This window comes from Hyposmocoma kahamanoa, unplaced genomic scaffold (assembly GCF_003589595.1).
Source record: "Hyposmocoma kahamanoa isolate Upper Pololo Valley unplaced genomic scaffold, ASM358959v1 78, whole genome shotgun sequence".
In the NCBI taxonomy this organism is placed as follows: Eukaryota; Metazoa; Arthropoda; class Insecta; order Lepidoptera; family Cosmopterigidae; genus Hyposmocoma; species Hyposmocoma kahamanoa.
The window spans coordinates 10,667,311-10,687,589 of NW_020653945.1; the positions used below are offsets into that span (position 1 = coordinate 10,667,311).

At 35.5% G+C, this 20,279-nt stretch overlaps 1 protein-coding gene across 8 annotated transcripts in view; it reads left to right on the forward strand.

Annotated features, from left to right (window-relative positions):
- Positions 1 to 20,279, forward strand: part of LOC113233306 (protein sickie) — a 239,872-nt gene that overhangs the window by 44,831 nt on the left and 174,762 nt on the right. For 5 of the 8 annotated variants that reach the window (XM_026468385.1, XM_026468389.1, XM_026468390.1 and 2 more), the window contains exons 1-2: positions 1,040 to 1,435; positions 13,025 to 13,192. The exons of 2 other annotated variants lie outside the window; for them this stretch is intronic. In XM_026468385.1, the coding sequence (XP_026324170.1) occupies positions 13,109 to 13,192 (84 nt within the window). In that variant the 5' untranslated portion in view covers positions 1,040 to 1,435; positions 13,025 to 13,108. Of the gene's footprint in view, positions 1 to 1,039; positions 1,436 to 12,993; positions 13,193 to 20,279 lie in introns of those variants that run through there. One more of the 8 variants, XM_026468386.1, reaches the window with a different exon arrangement.

The following is a 20,279-nucleotide window of genomic DNA, read 5'->3' on the forward strand; positions in this document are numbered from 1 at the left end:
AGCTCTAAAGGAGTAAAGCAGGCGGGAGTGACACAAAATTTATGATTATGACACAATCGTATTCCTAATATGATTTTTTAACCCTAATACGGTAAGTCACACACAAACTGGAGTAACACTAGAAACTGAACAGTAAGCTTTCTACGCAATCTTCCTTGACTAAACTTGCAAACTTAATGTTTAGTTTCAATTTGATAGGTATGTAATATTGTAATTTAAGCAGCAGTGGAGCTCGTTGTGAAAGAGTTCGTTCGTTCAAGGAAGTACTGCCACCTTACCTGTCTCTGCCGTCAAGCAGTAATGTTAGCATTACTGCGTTCCGGTTTTGAAGGGTAAGGGTGCTAGTGAAATTACAGGCAATTGGGAATTTTAAAATCAAAATGTAAATAATATGAATTAGCGCTACATTAATATCGTATAATAAAAAAAATAGGACGAGGTCCTCAATTGGACTGCATTGTTTTGTGTGTATATTACGCGATTACTCTCAAATTTGGGCATCGTTTTCGAGAAATTTTTTTTTTGGAAAGGTCAGTCGTGGTGCCATTCAAATTTGAAGAAAATGTTACTTCTCTAAGAGTGTTAAATCTGGTTTATCGGATTTCACCCCACCATATATATAGTGTTTATGTATTCCTATGCTCTGTTTAGATAATTTTAATTTTAACTATATCGTTCATTATATGTACTTATTGTTGGTAACAGGAATGACATACTGCATATTGAAAATAGTAAAGTTCTATTCCGGCCGTGGGCCGTACACAAAAGATCTAAATACGGCGGGTCAAGTGTTGGTTTCCCGGACGCGAGCCCATTCTAACAAAGGGTTTTTTACACATACGATTTTAGTGACAGGTCGAGAGGGTGCAAGGGTGTGATGTCGATGCCGTGATAAGGATTGTTCCCTTTTTACATTTTTAGTTGGTGTATTAACTTTGGAGAAACTTTTTCTTTGAATCTAGCTTATTATGATTTATTAAGTAAGTTGCATAAGGAAAAGAAAACGTATTCATTTATATACTCATCTCTATTTAAGGAAATCCTCATGATAACGGTTATGTTTAGGCGAATGAATGCTTAGTAACTACATTAATTCTCCTGTTTATGTTCAGGTGATATCTACATGTTGCCTAAACGTGTTGTCTCCATAGCGTACGAGTTCGAGCTTTTAGCGCACCCGGTCCTCTGTCCCTCTCTAACGGTCGAGAGCTTTCATAAATGGAAACACGAAACACTTTCGGGTTTGGGTTTGGCTGGGTTACAGCCAGTTACTGGTTAGTCAGAGCAGCGCGCGCGCCGGCCACGCGCGTTTCAATGGCAATTTGAAATTTTAGAATCGCGAACATGTGTTGCCGCGAGTTAATGCGCGGCTAAATTTGTCGTATGTCGCCTGACACTTTGGTTACGATTCGATGGTTACAAGTGATGTCTTCATGTGAGAGTTCAGTTTTCTGGGCAACTGCTGTGATTGGCGGACGTATTTTTCACATATGAATACAAATTGGTGTAATAGACGATGAGAATTTATCATAGTAGTAGTCTAGAAGTATGCGAGATCCAAACATAAGACAGTAACTTAGTACATTGGGCATTGAAAGAACCTCTTAAAATTGACGTCTGCATTCCAGCTAATTAGGCACGCCTTTTTGGGTATCTTTTGAAACAAATAATGACAAAAACAAAGGAATAATTCAGTATATAAATAAAGGAATGCTATTAAAGCAGACGTTCCGATTGTCGCTTGCAACAAAATTTAATGCTAACGGTAGGTCGTGAGTGCACTCCGAACAATTTATTACTTTCTGGCTGCGCTTTTTGCTCCGCCAATTCGATTTCAATATCAATATTGAAATTAATTCGTTTATCGGTATTTCTGTTATGTAAAGGTTTCTTGTTTTAATTAAATCTACGTCTGTTCAATCAATTTCATGGGTAATAAAACTTAACACTTGTTTTGTGAAGAATATAATCTCGCGGAAATTTTGTTACTAAGTTTTTACAATTGATCCAACTACGTCCTTATTTTAGAAACCTTATTTTAAAATTAGAAAGTGATTAGGTACGACGTACATAATAGATATATAATTAGTTAGCTGCATTTACCATTTTCATTATTTTTCCTCCATCTATTAATTATAATTATCATTAAGTAAGTAGGTATACATTAATAATATTATTATGGTTGCTTATAAAATGAATTTAAATTAAAGACTTTTGAGCATCATTATTAGACTTAAATCAGATTCTTTTATATGTACCGTTATTCTTTTGTTTATATCTATTCTGTTTTCGGAACAGAACTGTTTAACATGTACACGTTGAGCTATTTCTGAATCATTTTATTCTTTTCCTTTTTCTTGAATTTGTTCGTACTGTTTGTGCTATCAATTACGGTACTCTGTGTTGATTAGAGTAGTTACACAGATGATGCTTTGTTTTCTGACCTGATTGCAATTGTTCTATTAGCCTGTCAATTATTTCAATTAATTGTTCATCCTATAGAATTGTACATGTGTGTGAGTTTACAAAATATGGTCGATTACGTTCTCTTTTTGATCGATTAAAAATATATTTTATACACTCGTAAGCCGGATGTTTACAAACTTGTCTTTCCCTCTGTTTCTTGATCTTCTTGTGAAGTTTCATCCTTGTTACTCTTACTCAGGCGTTACGTAGTCTTTGGATTAATTAATATTGTTTTATTTAACTTCATGAGTCGAAGAGTAAACGAAATTGGAAGTTTAAATACCTCGAATTGCCGTGTATTTTATCTGGGCATTGAACCCGGAACTATTTTCACCAATAAGACTTCCAGCAGCGCAAATTGGCAAATTGTACAAGTTTATCTCGATAAGAAAGATTACGTTCAATATCAATAAATTATACTTGTTAGTGGAATGAGAAAAAATTAGTGCGTCGTCAAGAAATATAATTCATGGTTCATTTGTTTAACGATCGGCAGCCACACCTTCGAATCGAATAGTCCTAACCTCTTATATCAATCAAATACAACATCGTACAGTCACGTGCGAAATTAAAATTCATTTCCATATAAAACAGAAAATGTTTTATACAATGCTTTATTAATCAAACGTTTGTTAATACGAAAATATATTGCCAAAATATTTTAATATGTTGAGTCGTGTTTGACGAAAGTCGTGTTTGGTATTGATTGTCTGTAAGTGTACATAATGACATTAATAATATACGTGATTACACCCGCATTGTTATGGTAGGTTGTCATTGTAATTAATTTGCGATTATCTATTTGTTGGTTTCCTCTGCCACTCCTTTTCTGCCACTAACGACTCGTGCAGCGTACGGATAGACTATGTGGAGCTGGCTAGTTAGAAGCGTTTAGAACCTCTTGGTTGAGTAAGAACTCACTATCATTGTAGGAGCTTATTACACATCGTTCATTAGTAACCTCGGCGGCCCAACTGTTTGCACTGTGGGTGCTAGATTCAGTAGCTTTAGAGCTCCTTGTGAAAGAGTTTGTCTAGGGAAGTACTGCCATCTTACCTATTTCTGCCACCAAGCAGTAATGTGAGCATTACATTCGTTCCGATTTTGAAGGGTAAGGGTGCTGGTGAAATTATAGGCACATGAGACTTGTCAACTTATATCACGTGGTGACGGGCGCAGTGGCAGTGCCCCTTAGACCTTTGCAATTTAGAGCTCTGAGTGATACTGCAACTGCTATAGATAGACGTGTCGCTTACCATCAGGCACGACTCATTCGTTCCGTCACTTGGTATCATAAAAAATAGATTTACAAACGGGTGACGTCGTAATGACGTAATTACATGCTATTTCAAAATTATATGGTACTGAGATCACGTATAGTTAAAGACTACGTCAAAAAGCGACGTTCAACATTATTTGAATTAAAGTGTGTACAATGGACTGGCGTTTAAGGACAGATGTCAAAAGCGAAAAATTTTGATTCCAACAAGCGATATCTACAGTAGTAATAAATCTAAATAGTCTTATTTTATTAGATCGAACACCGTCCTACTTGCATTGCAAGCAAAATTAGAGAGAAATAGGTAAAAAATGGCATAAAAATAAATATAAAATTGTTATTTTATTGTTATTTTAACTGCCTCTGTGGCCGAACGGTTACCATACCGGACTGCCACGCAGAGGTCCCCGGGTTCGATTCCCGGGCCGGGAGAAATATTTGTATGGCCTACATTTATTTCTCTCGTGAGTTTGGGTGTAATTTGTGGTTGTCTATGTGTGTGTCTATGGCACCCGCGACACAGGGTTTCCCTAGTGCGGGGCTATGTTGAGTGTGTGCGTTATTATTATTATTATTTGGCTTTAGAGTTCAATGCCTACATCACCAGTAAACCAGCATCACAGAATATAATCGCGGTTATGACATTAGCTGAGTGAATCATTTTGCGTATGCCACAACGGCACACATGACAGTATTCCAAATTCGAATATCGATTGTTTGTTATTTGATATGTTTACTCCGTAGTTTCTTTGTTTTTAATATTTTTTCTTTGTGTATTATTTTTATTCTCTTCAATTTTATTCCATTACATTCCGTTTCATGCCGTTACATTCCTTTCTAAAATTCAGTTTTATTACTTAATACAAATATAAATTGTTTAAATGTTGAATATTGACCGCATTGTGCGGTTAGTATTGGAGAATACTGACTAGATGATAATTAGTGTTGTCAGCGGCATGTCATTCAATAACTAGCTTAGCAGATGCCCTAATAACCAACGTTCGAAGACGCTAATGATCCTCTCGAGACGAGAGAGGAATCTTACACACATTAGTTTTCTTGTTTCGAAACATAAGTACCATAACTTTATATCACACTAGTTTCACAAGCATGTTTGTGATTACTCGAATGGAAACAATAAATAGTATCTAATAATAACGTGCCTCCGTGGCTGAATAGTTACCACGCTGGTCTGCCTCGCAGAGGTTCCGGGTTCGATTCTGGTCAGGAGAAATATTTGTATGACCTACATTTATTTCCCTCGTGAATTTGGGGGTAATTTGTGGTTGTCCATGTGTATGTTCATGGCACCCGCGATTCAGAGTTTCCCTGGTGCAGGGTAAGCGTGAAGTAAAGTAAGAAGAATAACAAGAGAACAAATATAGAACGTCAAACATCATACAAAATAAATACTTATAAAACGGGCCAGGGTGCTTATTGTTAAAAAACTAAAAATCAAGTAGGTTTAACAGGTCACAACCCAGAACATACAGAACCAATTTAGAAAAGTTTATTACCAATCACAAGTTCGGTCGTATATGGAGTACTGCTGCCACCTATAGGATGTTTCTGCTAAATACCAACTGGTCATCTTGGATTCACTTGAAACGCGTGCTTGAGATGTAGTGGAATTCCCTGCCTGCAAACTTCGGTTCCCTGATCGGTATAACTTGGGTCTTTTCAAGGCGAGAGTAAATAGGCATTATTTAGGTGTGCATACTCCATCACTTTCTATCAGATGAGATGGAGGTCAAATGCGCACTTTTTGCTTATTTTTTAATAAAAAAAAATAAAAATAAAAACGGTCCTATCGGTAATCAATTCGGGGACATCCTCATACGCAATACTAACGGGCAACGAGGTCGCCATTTATGTTTTTTTTTACTCCATATCGTCCCACTTCTCTCACTACCGTCGTACCCAACATTAGGCAAATTTTCGGGGCAATGTATTTGCGGTTTACCTCTTCACACCTTTCGCTCTGACTCGTGTTATTTTGTTCTACTCGTATAGATAAAGTTGCAACATAAAGAAAGGTGGGACTTTTCGTTGTTTTGAAAGCTAAGCATATAATAATTTATTCAGTTACGACAGGAATTTCGGTTAAAGGGAAAGAAGGATTTTAGTAAAATTTATTTCAAGAATAACCAAAAATTTTCGCTCTTTAAACAAAAATATCGTCGAGTCGGAGAGTCGATCAGTTTCATTTTTTTTGTTTTTTTTTTTTATAATAATCAATTGACGGGACGAACAAGTCGTGCGCCTGATGGTAAGTTATACGCCTGCCCATAACAGTTGCAGTGCAACTCAGAGCTTTCAATCGCAAAGATCTGAAAGGCACTGCCACTGCGCCCAACCAATTAACCAAATGATGGGACGAATAGTCGTGCCTGGTGGTAAGCGACACTCCTGTGCACCGCTCAAAGCTGTAAATCACAATCTGGGGAGGACTACCTCTGCGCCCGTCACCCTGAGACATACCCATGTGTTCTGTAATTTCACCAGCACCGTTACCCTTCAAAACTTGAACGCAGTAATGCTAACATTACTGCTTGGCGGCTGTAATATTGCTTTTGTTTTAATAAATTTTCAATGCAGCATGGAACCTTTAATGTTTAAATTATGTCCCATGTGCCTTTAATTTCACATGAATTTGGAATTTGGTATTTCAGTAGAGCTCCTTGTGAAAGTGTTCGTCCAGGGAAGTACTGCCACTTTACCTATTTCTGCCGCCAAACAGTAGGTAATGTGAGCGTTACTGTGTTCCGGTGGGAAGGGTAAGGGTGCTGGTGAAATTACAGGCACAAGGGACTTGTCAACTTACGGCTCACGATGACAGGCACAGTGGCAATGCCCCTCAGAATTTTGTTATTTAAAGCTCTGAGTGGCACTGCAACTTTTTCGTCCCGTTACTTAGTATTATAAAAAAGAACTTGGCGGAAGAAATAGTTAAGGCTTCCCTGGACGAACTCTTTAACAAGAAGTTCTACTGCTGTTAAAAAGAAAATCTAATGAAAGTTTTCCTTTAATACCATTTACGTACCCTCATCGCACTATAGTCATAATTACGAGATAATTTTATTGTACAAGTTTTAAATATCTTTGAATAAGAGCAAAATTAGCCATTCAAGAGCAATGATACATAAAGCGAATAGTATACGCGAGAAAGACATTTCTGCGACGCCCTCTGTCGTTTACCTACTTAAGTTGATATTTATAAAATTCGCTGAACTTATTTGCTTTCTCGTCGCCACATAAATTCTTCATGAAATAACACAATGACAATAAAAATAGACTCGTCTTCACGCAGTCTACGTATTATCTGCATAGACTCATCGTGGTACAAATAGTTTTTTGTTCAAAATAATGAACGAACATGCTTTTTAGCGATAAATTCAAAGGTAAAACGATAGAAACAAAATATGTACGTCAGGAATGTAACAACTGGTGATTTGTAGTCTCTGTCTACGTCGGTGGAAGACAGGTGTGATAGTATTATGTCTAGGTGAAAAATATATTACAATTAATGAAATTGCAATTCATAGAATTGGTTTTGATAATGCAGATTGTAGAATGTATGTATTCTTAACGTTTTACATTGTATAATTAACCTCTTAACAAATTTTTAAGAAATATGCTCTACTACGACTAGTGGGTACTATTAAAGTTTAAACGAAATATTTATTTTTAACCGACTTCAAACGAAGAGGCGGTTTAAAGTTCGACTGTTTTTTTTGTGTGTATGCTACGCGATTACTTCAATAATTGTGAACCGATTTTGACGATTCTTTTTTGTTAGAAAGGAGTTACCTTAGTAATGATTTCATTCAAAATTTAGAGAATATTCTTCCTCTAACCTCTAAGGGCTGCAAATTAATTGATGAATTCAGTTTATTCGATACATCAATTTTTCGTTAACTAATAGCAAATAGATGTAATTGCACAAACGTTTCAGATCGATTTTTTTATATAAAAAGATATAATTATAGATAAAAGGTTCAGAAACAACTTAACAGTCTAAAACTAAAAAAATCACTTTCTGTCAGCCCATGTAAAATAGCTTTTGCAGACAAATCAACTTCTAAACCTCTTTCACGAACATTCAGATATTAATTTACTTTTGATAACATCGTGATACCAAACCTTTTTTTAACTTTGTGCCTCCTAAACATGTCATTTATCAACAAATCACGTAACAACTCGTAATCATAACGTTTAAATTTCTCATAAATGGGTGAGAACAATAAACATCTCCTTGTACGACAATAATAATGGTTTTCGAAAGGAAAGACTGCATTCTAAACAGTCAATTTTAATGCTAAACTTGCCATACGTAATAATCGAACATCTGTGCCCTAAATAAAGGAACCAAGGCCGATACGTCCTTAAATCGGTATCAGTAACGGAACAGGCCCTTTATTGGATACTATCGTGTACATGTAATGGAGCTATCTATTATTGGTGTACGTTATAACACAATGTAATAACATGGTACGGTACAAAGACCTCTGTTCCATTCCTTTTGCAAAATAGATACCTTTTATGACAGTAAGACAAGACAAAGACATTTCTGTCTATATTATGCGTCAATAAGTCAATTGTGAGATATTCTGTCCTGTCTTTATAAGATATTAATAATTATTACATTTTTATAAAAAAAAAAAACCCGACCTGAAAAGTTTATGCATTCACATGCATTTGTCAAGTTTTATTGATATCCATTAATGGAAAGTGGCCGAAATCCCAAAAAAGTTACGGGCAGCAGTAGAGCTCCTTGTGAAAGAGTTCGTCCAGGGAAGTACTGCCACCTTACCTATTTCTGCCGCCAAGCAGTAATGTGACTGCATTCCGGTTCTGAAGGGATTTGTCAACTTATGTCTCAGGGTGATAGGCGCATTGGTAGTGCCCCTCAAATCTTGGCGATTTAAAGCTCTGAGTGGCACTGCAAATGTTATGAACAGGCATGTAGCTTCCACCAGGCCAGACTTGCTCGTCCCGTCACCTTATATTATAAAAAAAAATTGTATACGCCTACAATTTTTTTTTTTATAGTGTGTGACATAGCAAACCGGATGATCCCCTCATTTGTCATCTTAGAGGTGGAATTTTCTTCGAAGGGAACTCTACTGAGGTACCCCATTTCCGATAAAAAAAGAATCATTAAAATTTGTTCTCAAATTATGTCAAAATAATCGCGTAACATAGACAAAAAAATACAGACGTATGGAACCTCATCCTTTTTTTAGAATTCAGTTAAAAATTACTTAACTTTAGTATGAAAGGCCCACCTTACAAACAGTTTGTACTCAATTCACTGGCCTGATAAGCTAAAGCTACAAGGTTTCACACCCAAATTTTTCCTTCTCCATGTCTCTACTGTCTCGTGTAACACATAAACCCTTTTACATTTAAAACCGTTATCCCCAACGTTGTTCCATAGGTGGTGTAAACGTTTTATGATTATGTCACAGGGTCGTTGCTCCCGCACTCTTGCGCACCTTATGCACGGTCCTCGTAGACTGTACGGAAGCGCGGCCGGTGTTATAAATACCCCTTGTCGAACTTTTGACAAGATGGGTAAATAAACACCGCGGATCGGATGTGGACGCGCCACACCGCCGCCGACGCACCCAGCCCAGGACAGTCCATAGAACAACACAACTTTTAATTGCTTCCACGTTCTGTTTTTCATAATTCCTTTTCCTTATACGATAACTTTTGAAACTGGTTTCTTTTGCATTTATTTATTAGCAGTTATTTAGAAAAAAACATTTGCCGGTATATTTTGTACAGTACAATAATGCCCTGAAATATAATTGAAGGTTGATACCACTCCTCTGATAGCCGCAGTAGAGCTCCTAGAGTAGAGTTAACAGAGTTCGTCCAGGGATGTACTACCTATTTCTGCCGTCAAGTAATAACATGAACACTACTGCGTTCTGGTTTTAAAGGGTAAGTGTGCTGGTGAAATTACAGGCACATATCAACTTATGCCTCACGGTGGCTAGCGCAGATCTTTCCGATTTAAAGCTTTTAGTGGCACTGCAACTCTCATGGATAGGCGTGTGGCTTAACAGCTGGTATTTTGGTAGCAGTATAGCTCCTTGTGAAAGAGTCAATCCAGGGAAGCGCTACCACCCTACTTATTTCTGGCATCAAGCAGTAATGTGAACATTACAGCGTTCCGCATGAAATTACAGGCTTAAGGGGCTTGTCAACTTATGTCTCAGAGTGGCTGGTGCAGTGACAGTGGCCCTCAGATCTTTGCGATTTAAAGTTTTGAGTGGCACTGCAACTGTCATGGATAGGCTTGTATAGGCGCACGACTTGTACGTTCCATTCGTTGCTTGATATCACAAATGAAAAAAAAATCTGATTTTGATACGCATTACAGAAAAGTGGCGATGGCAAATTTCCAAGAATCAACTAAGACTGCTAAGCAGTATTTATGTATATGTATTTGTATTATATGAATAGTGAGCATTAAGAAAGGTAAAACTGTGAAAATATATATCTCAAAATATCAGGTATCGTCGTTACCCAAGGTGTCGAGTAGTTTATGATATTTCAAAGGCCGCGTTCAAAGAGGTGTCAAGAACGATGTGTCCTCTTTCCTTTTCCGTCGGATTGCATTAACTATAAATAGGTTTCTGTTTAAGTTTACGATTGTATAAGTCAAATCATAATTCGCATTTGGTTTGCTGCAATTTTCCTATGGTAGTATAAGTGCGCTGTTTTTTTAATGCTTCTTGTTTACATGTTTTTTCTATGACACCAAATAGTAGGATGTATAAGTCATGCGACTGGTAGTAAGCGACACGCCTATCTATAACAATTACATTGCGGCACAGAAATTTACCTTGACACAAGTTGAAAAGCCCCATGTGCCTGTAATTTCACCATTTTTGATTGTCTTATTTTGATTTAATTCTACAATTGAATTAATACACTTAAAATATAACCTTAAGCATACGAATTAAGACTTAAAACTAAAGATTACAGACACTAGAAATTTATATTGTTCCTTCCAATATCTATAATAAATACAGAATAATAATAGTTCTTAACTTCTCTAAATACAGTGAGTCACATAAGTTTGTCTACGATTCCTATTAGACATTTTCAATAGAATGGCTTACGGTTTAAACGTGTGTGGTTGGCTGCACGAATTAATAGGCCCTCCCACTAAACGGTTCTCAGTCATTGTTTCAAACCCGTGCTTGTACTATTTCATTTCAATATAATCGTTCTTACGGCGCCTACACTGCAATGCTATTATGCAGATTAAGCTCTTGGTACAGTCAAACCAATTTTTTTTTATTATTAAATTGGAATACTATGAATATTAGTCACTGTGGTGTTTTTAGGTTTTAGTGATTGCTACCCTTTCGGCGTTTTAGGACCACAATGTCAAATGACAACATCTGCAAATAACCACTTCATTCATGAAATTACCATTTCTTTAAATGCTACTTCTACAAAACAACACTACTTGAAATGGCTACTTCTTTCATTGACCATTTTTACAATTCAATTTGTTTCGGCTTCGGATTAGACTACTACAAGTTTGACTTAGGAAATGGATATTATTTTTTGTCGTATCTAAGTCACCGTAAGCATGGGACCTGATTACCTACTCCCGTTTTTCGTCCGAAACAATTACTATAAAATACGTAATTCTCAACCAAATTAAAAGATGCAATGATGCGAATGAAGTTTATTACTTAATTGTCATTTGACTTGGCCAACTATTGCTTATTTAACAGTAATTGTTTTCGACGGATGTCTAACGGAGAACTAACGGGAGAAGATCCCCCGTAAAGAGCCCAAAACGTTGTTTTCTTTGAATAAAACGCGTATTTTACCCGAGAAAAAGTTTCATTTTCAATATTAGTCAATTGTTTTCATGTACGTTAGAGAAAACTTTCTTACGATAGTACCTTAATGCATATAGTACCGTTTTAAATAGCAAAAAAATAGAGCGCAAAATTCTCTTTTAGAACTTACCCTAACGATGCATAGCTGAAATATCATTTAACAATTTCAATATTCTAAAACTGGGCTGTAGTTTTTTATGATATCTCAAAAATTATTATGTCACTTAGCCGTTAGCGGACGGCAGAGTAACATTGTTCAACATTCAGCAAGGGTGCTTCCGAGCGAAAAAAAATTTCTACATTGTGGTCTTTATTAATGCCTTGTTGTAAAGTTTACTGATTTATCCGAAGGTGTACAGCAACAATTTTTTTCTTATCATAGACGTGTATTTCTATACGATGAGTTCACCTATTGTACAGCGCAGTAAGTGTAATGTTATCAAAGAGCAAGTGAAGCTCATACTTCACGGTTTGACATAGACGTGGGCGTCTCTGGCGCCGAACGTAGTGTAAATATTCCCAGAAGACAAATCCCATTGTAACGTCTATTTATTCATGAACTCTGACTCATGTTTAAGAACTGTCTTTTGGTGTTTATTTGTGTAAACTTTAGGAATAGTAGGGGTCAAGTTACAATGGCTATTTTAAGTCACTGTGCTAGTGCTCCAGTATATAGGTACGATTCTAAGAAGAATAGTAAGCTCATTGAAATCTTTGAGTATGGTTTTGGAATTAGTATCTTTGAGTGATTGCATGAAATGACGTCAATAAAGCTTCAGTTTTTAAATGAGGAAAATTTTGAATTCAAGCTATATAATTTCGTTTTTTTTACGATATTTGTAGGCGGACACGGTCCTATTTATAGACGGGAGATAACTATGTTTCGCGAAACAATATAAATAATGTACAGATACTTTTTATATAATGCACACATACCGCATAGCTCTAGTTATATACAATATTAGCATATTAATAGTAATTACATTTAATACACAGTATAGACAACAATTCCTTCAGCCTCTGAAAACTAACAGATGATTTTTAATTATTAATACAAAGATCAAACACTTAGAAAAAATCCTTCGATCGGGTCGCATTCCAACCCATTCGAAATATTCATTCATTATCATTCAAAATCACCATGCATGAAAAATTCGAACGAAAAAATTGAATATGGATTAAATACAAATTTATAAATAGTTGGTTTTTAATTTAGTCATCGGACAATTTAAAAACCTACCGTAAAATAGGTAGACCTATTGCCTAGAACGGACCAGTTCTGTCACATAAACTAAACATATTTATAACATTGTTTTTCATGTAGTGTTCCCTCTTTAGATTATAAATCATTATTATTAATTTGTTGCCCAGAAACCGAAACTAAAAGTGTCTCTACATTTAGCAAAGAAACAAACTTTAGTGTAATTAAGTGCACTCAAAATGAACTCATACAATACCTGTATTGAGTTGCTAGGGTAATAATAAAATGATCCCAACTTGCATTCGAGCTCCTCGGTCCATCCAGGGTTCCACTGATGACGTCACCAGACAGACTCGCTCCATTGTACAGGTAAAAAAGTTTTTTTAATGCCCGTAATTTGTAAAAATAAACATTTCGAAACTTAAATACATACATGCTTAGATTGAGTTGAGGGTGCATTTACTTAGAATAGAATTATGTAATAAAGAATTAATATTTTTTTGACATGGAAATGGCATACAAATATAAATAGTATCATTTAAAGTAATACAGTCGAAAAATTAAATGTAGGTTACACCACTTTTGCGCTAATAGCCTTAATTGTTATATAGAGAAATATCACAATTGTGCTCTAGTAACTTTGTATTAAAGTTGGTTTCAATAATAAATATAATAAAATTACTCTTTTTCTGACTTAGAACCATGTAAATCTTAGTAAACAAAAATGCAAATGAAAGCTAAAAATTTATCTCTCTATACTCGTATTATATACTGGGCTACGATAGGGTCGTCTCAGCGGTTCACCAACATCTATCTGCGTAGTTTACCCAAGAAAATAATTTAATTTGTGACTCTAGGCATTTAATTACTGCAACTGCGGTGGTGTATTAATAATATAATAATGTAACTGTTATGATTTCCTTTGTGTAACATTTTGACTACACACTAAGAAACAAATGAAAATCTACCAACCGCGTGTACGAGTGCATCAATGGAACTAGTTACTACAATTTACAACATTGTGGAGGATATGAGTACTACATCCCAATATTGTGTGTGATGTTTGCTTTCCCTTTACAAACGTGAACTGCGCCGGCGCCGGTCGGAGATATTAAAAGCTGACCCCATTTCGCTTCCGTAATTCGCGCTTTTAGGCCCTCACCTAGACGCAGTTTGACATATTACACATGACAACGTGGTACATAAATCACTGGGTGTCAGATAAATGGTGCTAAACTCTGTGTTGACTTGTTTGAAGGTAATTTACGGCCACTATTTAGAACGCATATCGTTGGATTCAATGGGATCGAAAATGAAAAAAAATATTGTGAATAGTGAAACTGGTAATGTGCTTTATTTTATGATAGCAAGTGATGGAATAAACAAATCGTGTGCCTGGTGGTAAGCGACACGACTGTACATAACAGTTACAGTGCGCTCAGAGCTTTAAATCGCAAAGATCTGAGGGGCATTGCCGCTGCGCCCGTCACACTGAGAAATAAGTTGACAAGTCACAATGGCCTGTAATTTCACCAGCATCCTTACCCTTCAAAATCGAAACGCAGTAATGCTCACATTACTGCTTGGAGGCAGACGTAGGTAAGGCAGCAGCGCTACTACTATTAAAACTACTTGTAAATTTACTGTACTATAGATAAGTTTGCGCGTATTCTTGTTTATCTTTTGGTGTAAGAATTGTTAAGGATTATTATATACAAAATTATCAAATTCCCCGAGAGTGGTTAATAAACTTTAAGGTAGCTTCAATTATTTTTTGTGGAATTGCTCCACTAGTTTGTTATAATTATTAACAACGAAGATCGAATACTGTAGAAAAAAATTCTTCGATCACGCCGGACTCGAATTGATGTCTTCTAGCAAAGCGTGTCAGACGCTATGCCAACTAAGCCACGGAACGAACCTGCGGACCTTACGAATTTATCTATGTGCTTGTTGCAGATCTTTGTTTTAGGTTTCTATCGACTTTTTTTGCCGTACCGCCATCTGTGAGAAATTTATTTCTTAAATTAATTGAATATCATGGTAGTAAAACATCGTGTCAATTATCGTGTAATTTAATATCATGGTAGTAAATAAAGCCGTGGTAGCCTAATGGTTTGACCTACTGCCTCTCAAGCAGAGGATCGTGGGTTTTAAACCGGGCTCGCACCTCTGAGTTTCTCGGAATTTATGTTCAAAATTTAGTATGAAATTTGCCATGAACTTTTCAGTGAATGAAAACATCGTGATGAAACCTACACGTTGAAGAAGGTTCACAACCCTCGGAAAAACATGTGAAGTCCCCAACCCGTATTGGGCCAGTGTGACGGACTATGGCCTAAACCCTCGTCTGAAAGGAGACCCGTGCCCAGCAGTGGGACATTTAAAAGGGTTGATGATGATGAAAACATCGTGACATTCAATAAAAACTTGAAAAATTTAAGGTAACTTGTCGATCTGGTGAAGCTCACCAGGGGCTTTTGTACGCCAACACCAGGACCGTATTTTTTAATTGTTTAAAGGCAAACTTTGGACCAAAATGTCCCTCACTTGACCTTGTAGTCAAGAATGGAACGTGATTGAACTTCACAGCTTTATTCTCGCCTTGAAAAGGCCCATTGAATTTATCGGTGAAGAAATTCGTAGGCAAAGAATTCTAATCCTTGGCTGTCTATATTAACAGGAGCGTGAAGCGCTTCGTATTGATATTGTACTATACAGAAATTCTGCGGTTTGTCGTCTGGTGAAAGTAATAATTCGTACTTTTAGTATAATAGAGACACATGTGATCATACGTCAAAAGTGCTTTTATCATATCTCACTTCCAGTGATACAGACTTAATTGCAAAAAGTTGTTGCAAACCTTTTCAAAATGCTATTTATACGGAAAAAACAGAAACATTATGCAGTTGTGAAATTAAAATTTACTATTATTGTTGTTATTACTCAATTTATTTTCATGTCTAAATGTTGTATGTCTCAAATTTACTTGTTTTTAATTTTGAACATTTTTTTTCATTGTGTTGTTCTATTCTATGACAGGCCTTAGCAGAATATCAGCGACGGTTATGTAATTAGCATAGTCCTCAGATGCTGAGTCATAGACCTTTTTGCGTGCTTTTTTACTTATTCGTTCACTTAACTTTATTTTTATTTTTTTGCCTTTTTATGTTTTTTTATATTTTCGAACGAATTATTTAAAATTTAATATTGTATAATTGTTTGTAATGTACTTTGCATGACAAATAAAGACGATATTATTTTTTTTTATTCCTTTATTTTTCCATAGTAGCGCAATTGAAATATTACTATAATAAATATTATTGAAATCGTATAAACATTCAAGACCTCTTCTAATAACCCTAGGCACAAAACTTTTAACGGTTTTCTGTAAATTTAACAAATGTAATTTAAGTTATTGTTTCGCCAGAGGTGCAATATGAAAGTTATAACAATAATATGAACTACGTGAAATTAAATTATGTATGTAAAATTTTATGTAAGCATAAAAAAGTTATCATCTAATTTCTTTCGTAAAATGTTTAAGCCTATCTCCTGAAAAGTTGTAATTTTGCAGATGAGGCTTTAGAACACCAACAGTGCGAACTTCTTAAATATTGTTGAATATTGTGAGAATATTGTATTATAAACGCTCGTCAAGGCTAAGTTACGTAGGCCGGGAGTTCTATTTTGAATCAATCGCTAACACCACATTTATGTTATTTCATCCCTACCACATATTTAACGAACTTTTTGTATGAGCTCAAACAAAGGTCAAAAAGAATTCACATTCACAACAAAGTTTGATACTGTACTGCTTGATGCTTGTTGGTTCCTGAAAATAATAATAATAATAATAATAACGTACACACTTAACATAGTCCCGCGCTAGGGAAACCTGTGTCGCGAGTGCCATGGGTGACACATAGACAAACACAAATTACACCCAAACTCACGAGAGAAATAAATGTAGGCCATACAAATATTTCTTGCGGCCCGGGAATCGAACCTGGGTCCTCTGCGTGGCAGTTCGGCATGGTAACAGTTCGGCCACGAATGCAGTTGTAGTTTAGCGTTTATTGTGCTCACGAGTGTTATATGCGAATTCTTAATCCCCCGCTTGTGCGAGGCCGACTGTCCCGATTCGCTAACACTCGAAAAACAGAAAAAGACCACTAACTAGCTGCTCGAAGGACCAATGTTCGCTTCTTGATCTTGCTACACAAACTATCTTGATAATAATGTTGGTAAATAAAGAATCATTGTTGATCTTAAAAATTGTAATTATTTCGTTAACTTGATTACAAAATGAAATACGCGCTTGCTTATGACATGTGGTCTGTGCTTATGACAATGGCTTGCTTATGACAATGTCGTGACATACTTAATTTGCGTTATTAACCGTACAACCACTTACTTTTCATTTGTACTTTCATAAGAAACCACCACTGTAGCGATTAATGGCACTACTCTTGTAAACTATTTACCTACTGCCAATATATTACAGTCAACAATAAATCGTCTTTAATCTAAAGAGCTTGTCGACATCCTCATTATGTTCTACTTGGCTCTGGCGGCTACAGATATTGACAAGGAAATGAAGGAAACAAATATATCTTGAGCACTTAAATAAATGAAATGACATTTATTTCTCCATAAGACAGAAATTACAACATTCGCAAACTAAATACTACAAAATAAAACTTAGAAATGTGGACAAAAACGTCAAAGTTGTTTCTGATTTACAGTTTTATTTATTCACTATTGCTGCATGTATAATTTGTACAAAATTGGTCTTAAACTTATCATGGCATGTCCCTGTTGGGGAGTTTGAGAGAAATTATTATTACCATAACAAAACATTAACCAATACATGATAAAAATTAAAATAAATCTATACAAGCAATTTAACATTATAACATAATTAAGAACTTTATTTTCATTACATAGTTTGGAAGTGTATCGTTAATAATTTGAATTTATGTCCTATCATTAACCCCTTCATGGACAGTAATAGTAGTAAGTAGAAGTAGGTAAAAACCAACTACGGGCTTTACAATGCGATTTCCAAGTGCTTTCTGTGTTGTTGCCGCCTACTGCTTTTCCATAGAGAAATATAAACAAAGTACTGACTAATAGGAAATGAAAATATTTTTTCGTTTTCAAACACACCAGTGTTTCGGACCCATTACAGGTCCCATGGTCACGGCTGACTGAGATCGTAAAGTCTTCAACCACTTATGTCTAATATGTGCAAACCACTAATTTTGCGCTATAGTTAAAAAAGTTATTAATTAAATACCTCATTTTTAAATTTTCCAAAGAAATATTCCAATTCACGCTACATGTGTTTTACAATTTTGTTTTTAACAATAAACATTTTTATCACATTCATTTCTATTATTAATTAATAATGGTAATTATAGTAAATTAAAATCAATTAGTACTGCAATCTAATATGTGCTTGGGATTTTTAATCAAAGGAAATGCTGGATCCCAGACTGGTGGAATGTAGAAACCATCTTCCATGTTGAAATTAGGATGTTTTTTAATTTCAATTGCCTCTCGCAGCATCCTGGGCAGATAACGGAATTCTTTTGCAAGGACCTGAGATTTGTCGAACCTAATTGAATCTGTGATATGCTCACAAATTGAAGACTTATTTACAATGCGGTGTTTGATATCAGCTATATGTTCTTTGACGCGGGTACAAATACTACATGCTTCGTTTGTCGTAGGTACTGACTTAATTCAATAATTTACACTGAACATTTTATTTTGAATCAATATACACTACGGCACAAAGAAAAGTGAAATTTTTGCGTGCGGTATTATATTAGTACCGTGCATGAAATGGTTTAGAAATTCACTTGCAGTATTCACTTATTGCATCAGGTTGGTAGACGGTGTATACCCATATACCAACTACACCTACATTGACTAATAGGTTAAAGATTAAAAGCTATCCTGTGAAAGTTTCTCCTTTATTTCTTTAAAATTTAATTCTGCTAATGGTTTTAACCGAGTGCCGGTTGCTCGATTTCTGCACAGACAGGAGCGATTGCTGATGGCTTTTTAATAGTAAACATTGTTTCAGAAAAGTGGCTCTTATTACTACTATAATACTTGAAAATAACATAAAATAGTTAGACGTTTAAAAGGGATAAAATGCACCGTGTGATTGCTTCGAAAGTATTTATTGAATCATTTAACCAACTTACTGTCGCAGTCGTGGAAATTATCTAAATCAGAGCGGATAAAAACATGCAATTGACTTTATTTTTCTTCAAGTGTTACATGTAGTACTTTTATTGTCCCAATTGTTGGAAGGTCATTTTTATATAGGAGCAATTTCACTTTATTATAGTCCAATTGCCGTATGGAAGATTGAATTTGCAAGGCGACAATTTGTGTCGTATAAAGTGACAACAATTTTGGCATAAGAATATTGTACCCACAGCGTACCCTTGTCCACTTTCGCAAAATGATAACTTTTCAGAAAGGGTTAATAGAAGGCTTAAAGATTCTACGAACGATATTAGTTTATATTTTTTTATGTTTAAACAGGAGAGTTGTAAGATTTTACATAATGTACAACAATTTTATCATGTGACTTTTTTTAATAAAAATATGATAAAAGCACTTTTGACGTAAGATCATATGCGACTTTATAATGCCAAGGAATATATATATTTGATATTATCTATACAGGTACGTTCATATCCACAGCTCCTTTAACCAGTCACGCTACTTAAACATAGGCGGTGTCCCTAACAATTTTGGTTCTTATATATAATCTGGTTCTAGGACGTTACCTAGAGTAACACGGTGTCTCTAACGCGCAGCGTGTTTTCATCTACTATTTTAAACAAAAAATTGTAATAAAATATAAAAGTTTATAAAAAATTACCAAAATGGGTAGGGACACAGTGTGTCTCTAGGACGCTTGACGCGTTGAAAAATAAATTCTTGAGTCAAACTTTAATCAAACAACGAAGTCCAATTACGGGGTCACAAATAACTACAACACCTTCTGTTAGAAACATAAAACAGCAGTTCAAAAACATGACTACAAAATTATCAAGTGACACGGAAATGCGGATAAAAACTCTATTTCGACTGTAAAAGTTCATGAAAACAATCGGGATTGGGAATTTTCGGAAGCATCCCCACAGGGCACCCTGAGACAAAATTAACTTTGCAGTTGGATAAATTGGAAACTTAATTTATTGTGCGTTAATTTTTAGGACTAAATGCGGCGATAACGTAGCGTTTGAATGCACGGATTATGTTGGTGGCAATGTGCATGGTTGTTGATTTGTTTGTTTTGCCTGAGAAGGGGTAACTCGCTCATTGTGCGCATAAATTGCGTTTGTAAAGTAAATACTCCTCCAGGTACGTAATTATGGCTGTTATTATGTATAGGAAACTTTAGATCTAATTAATTATTTGGTGG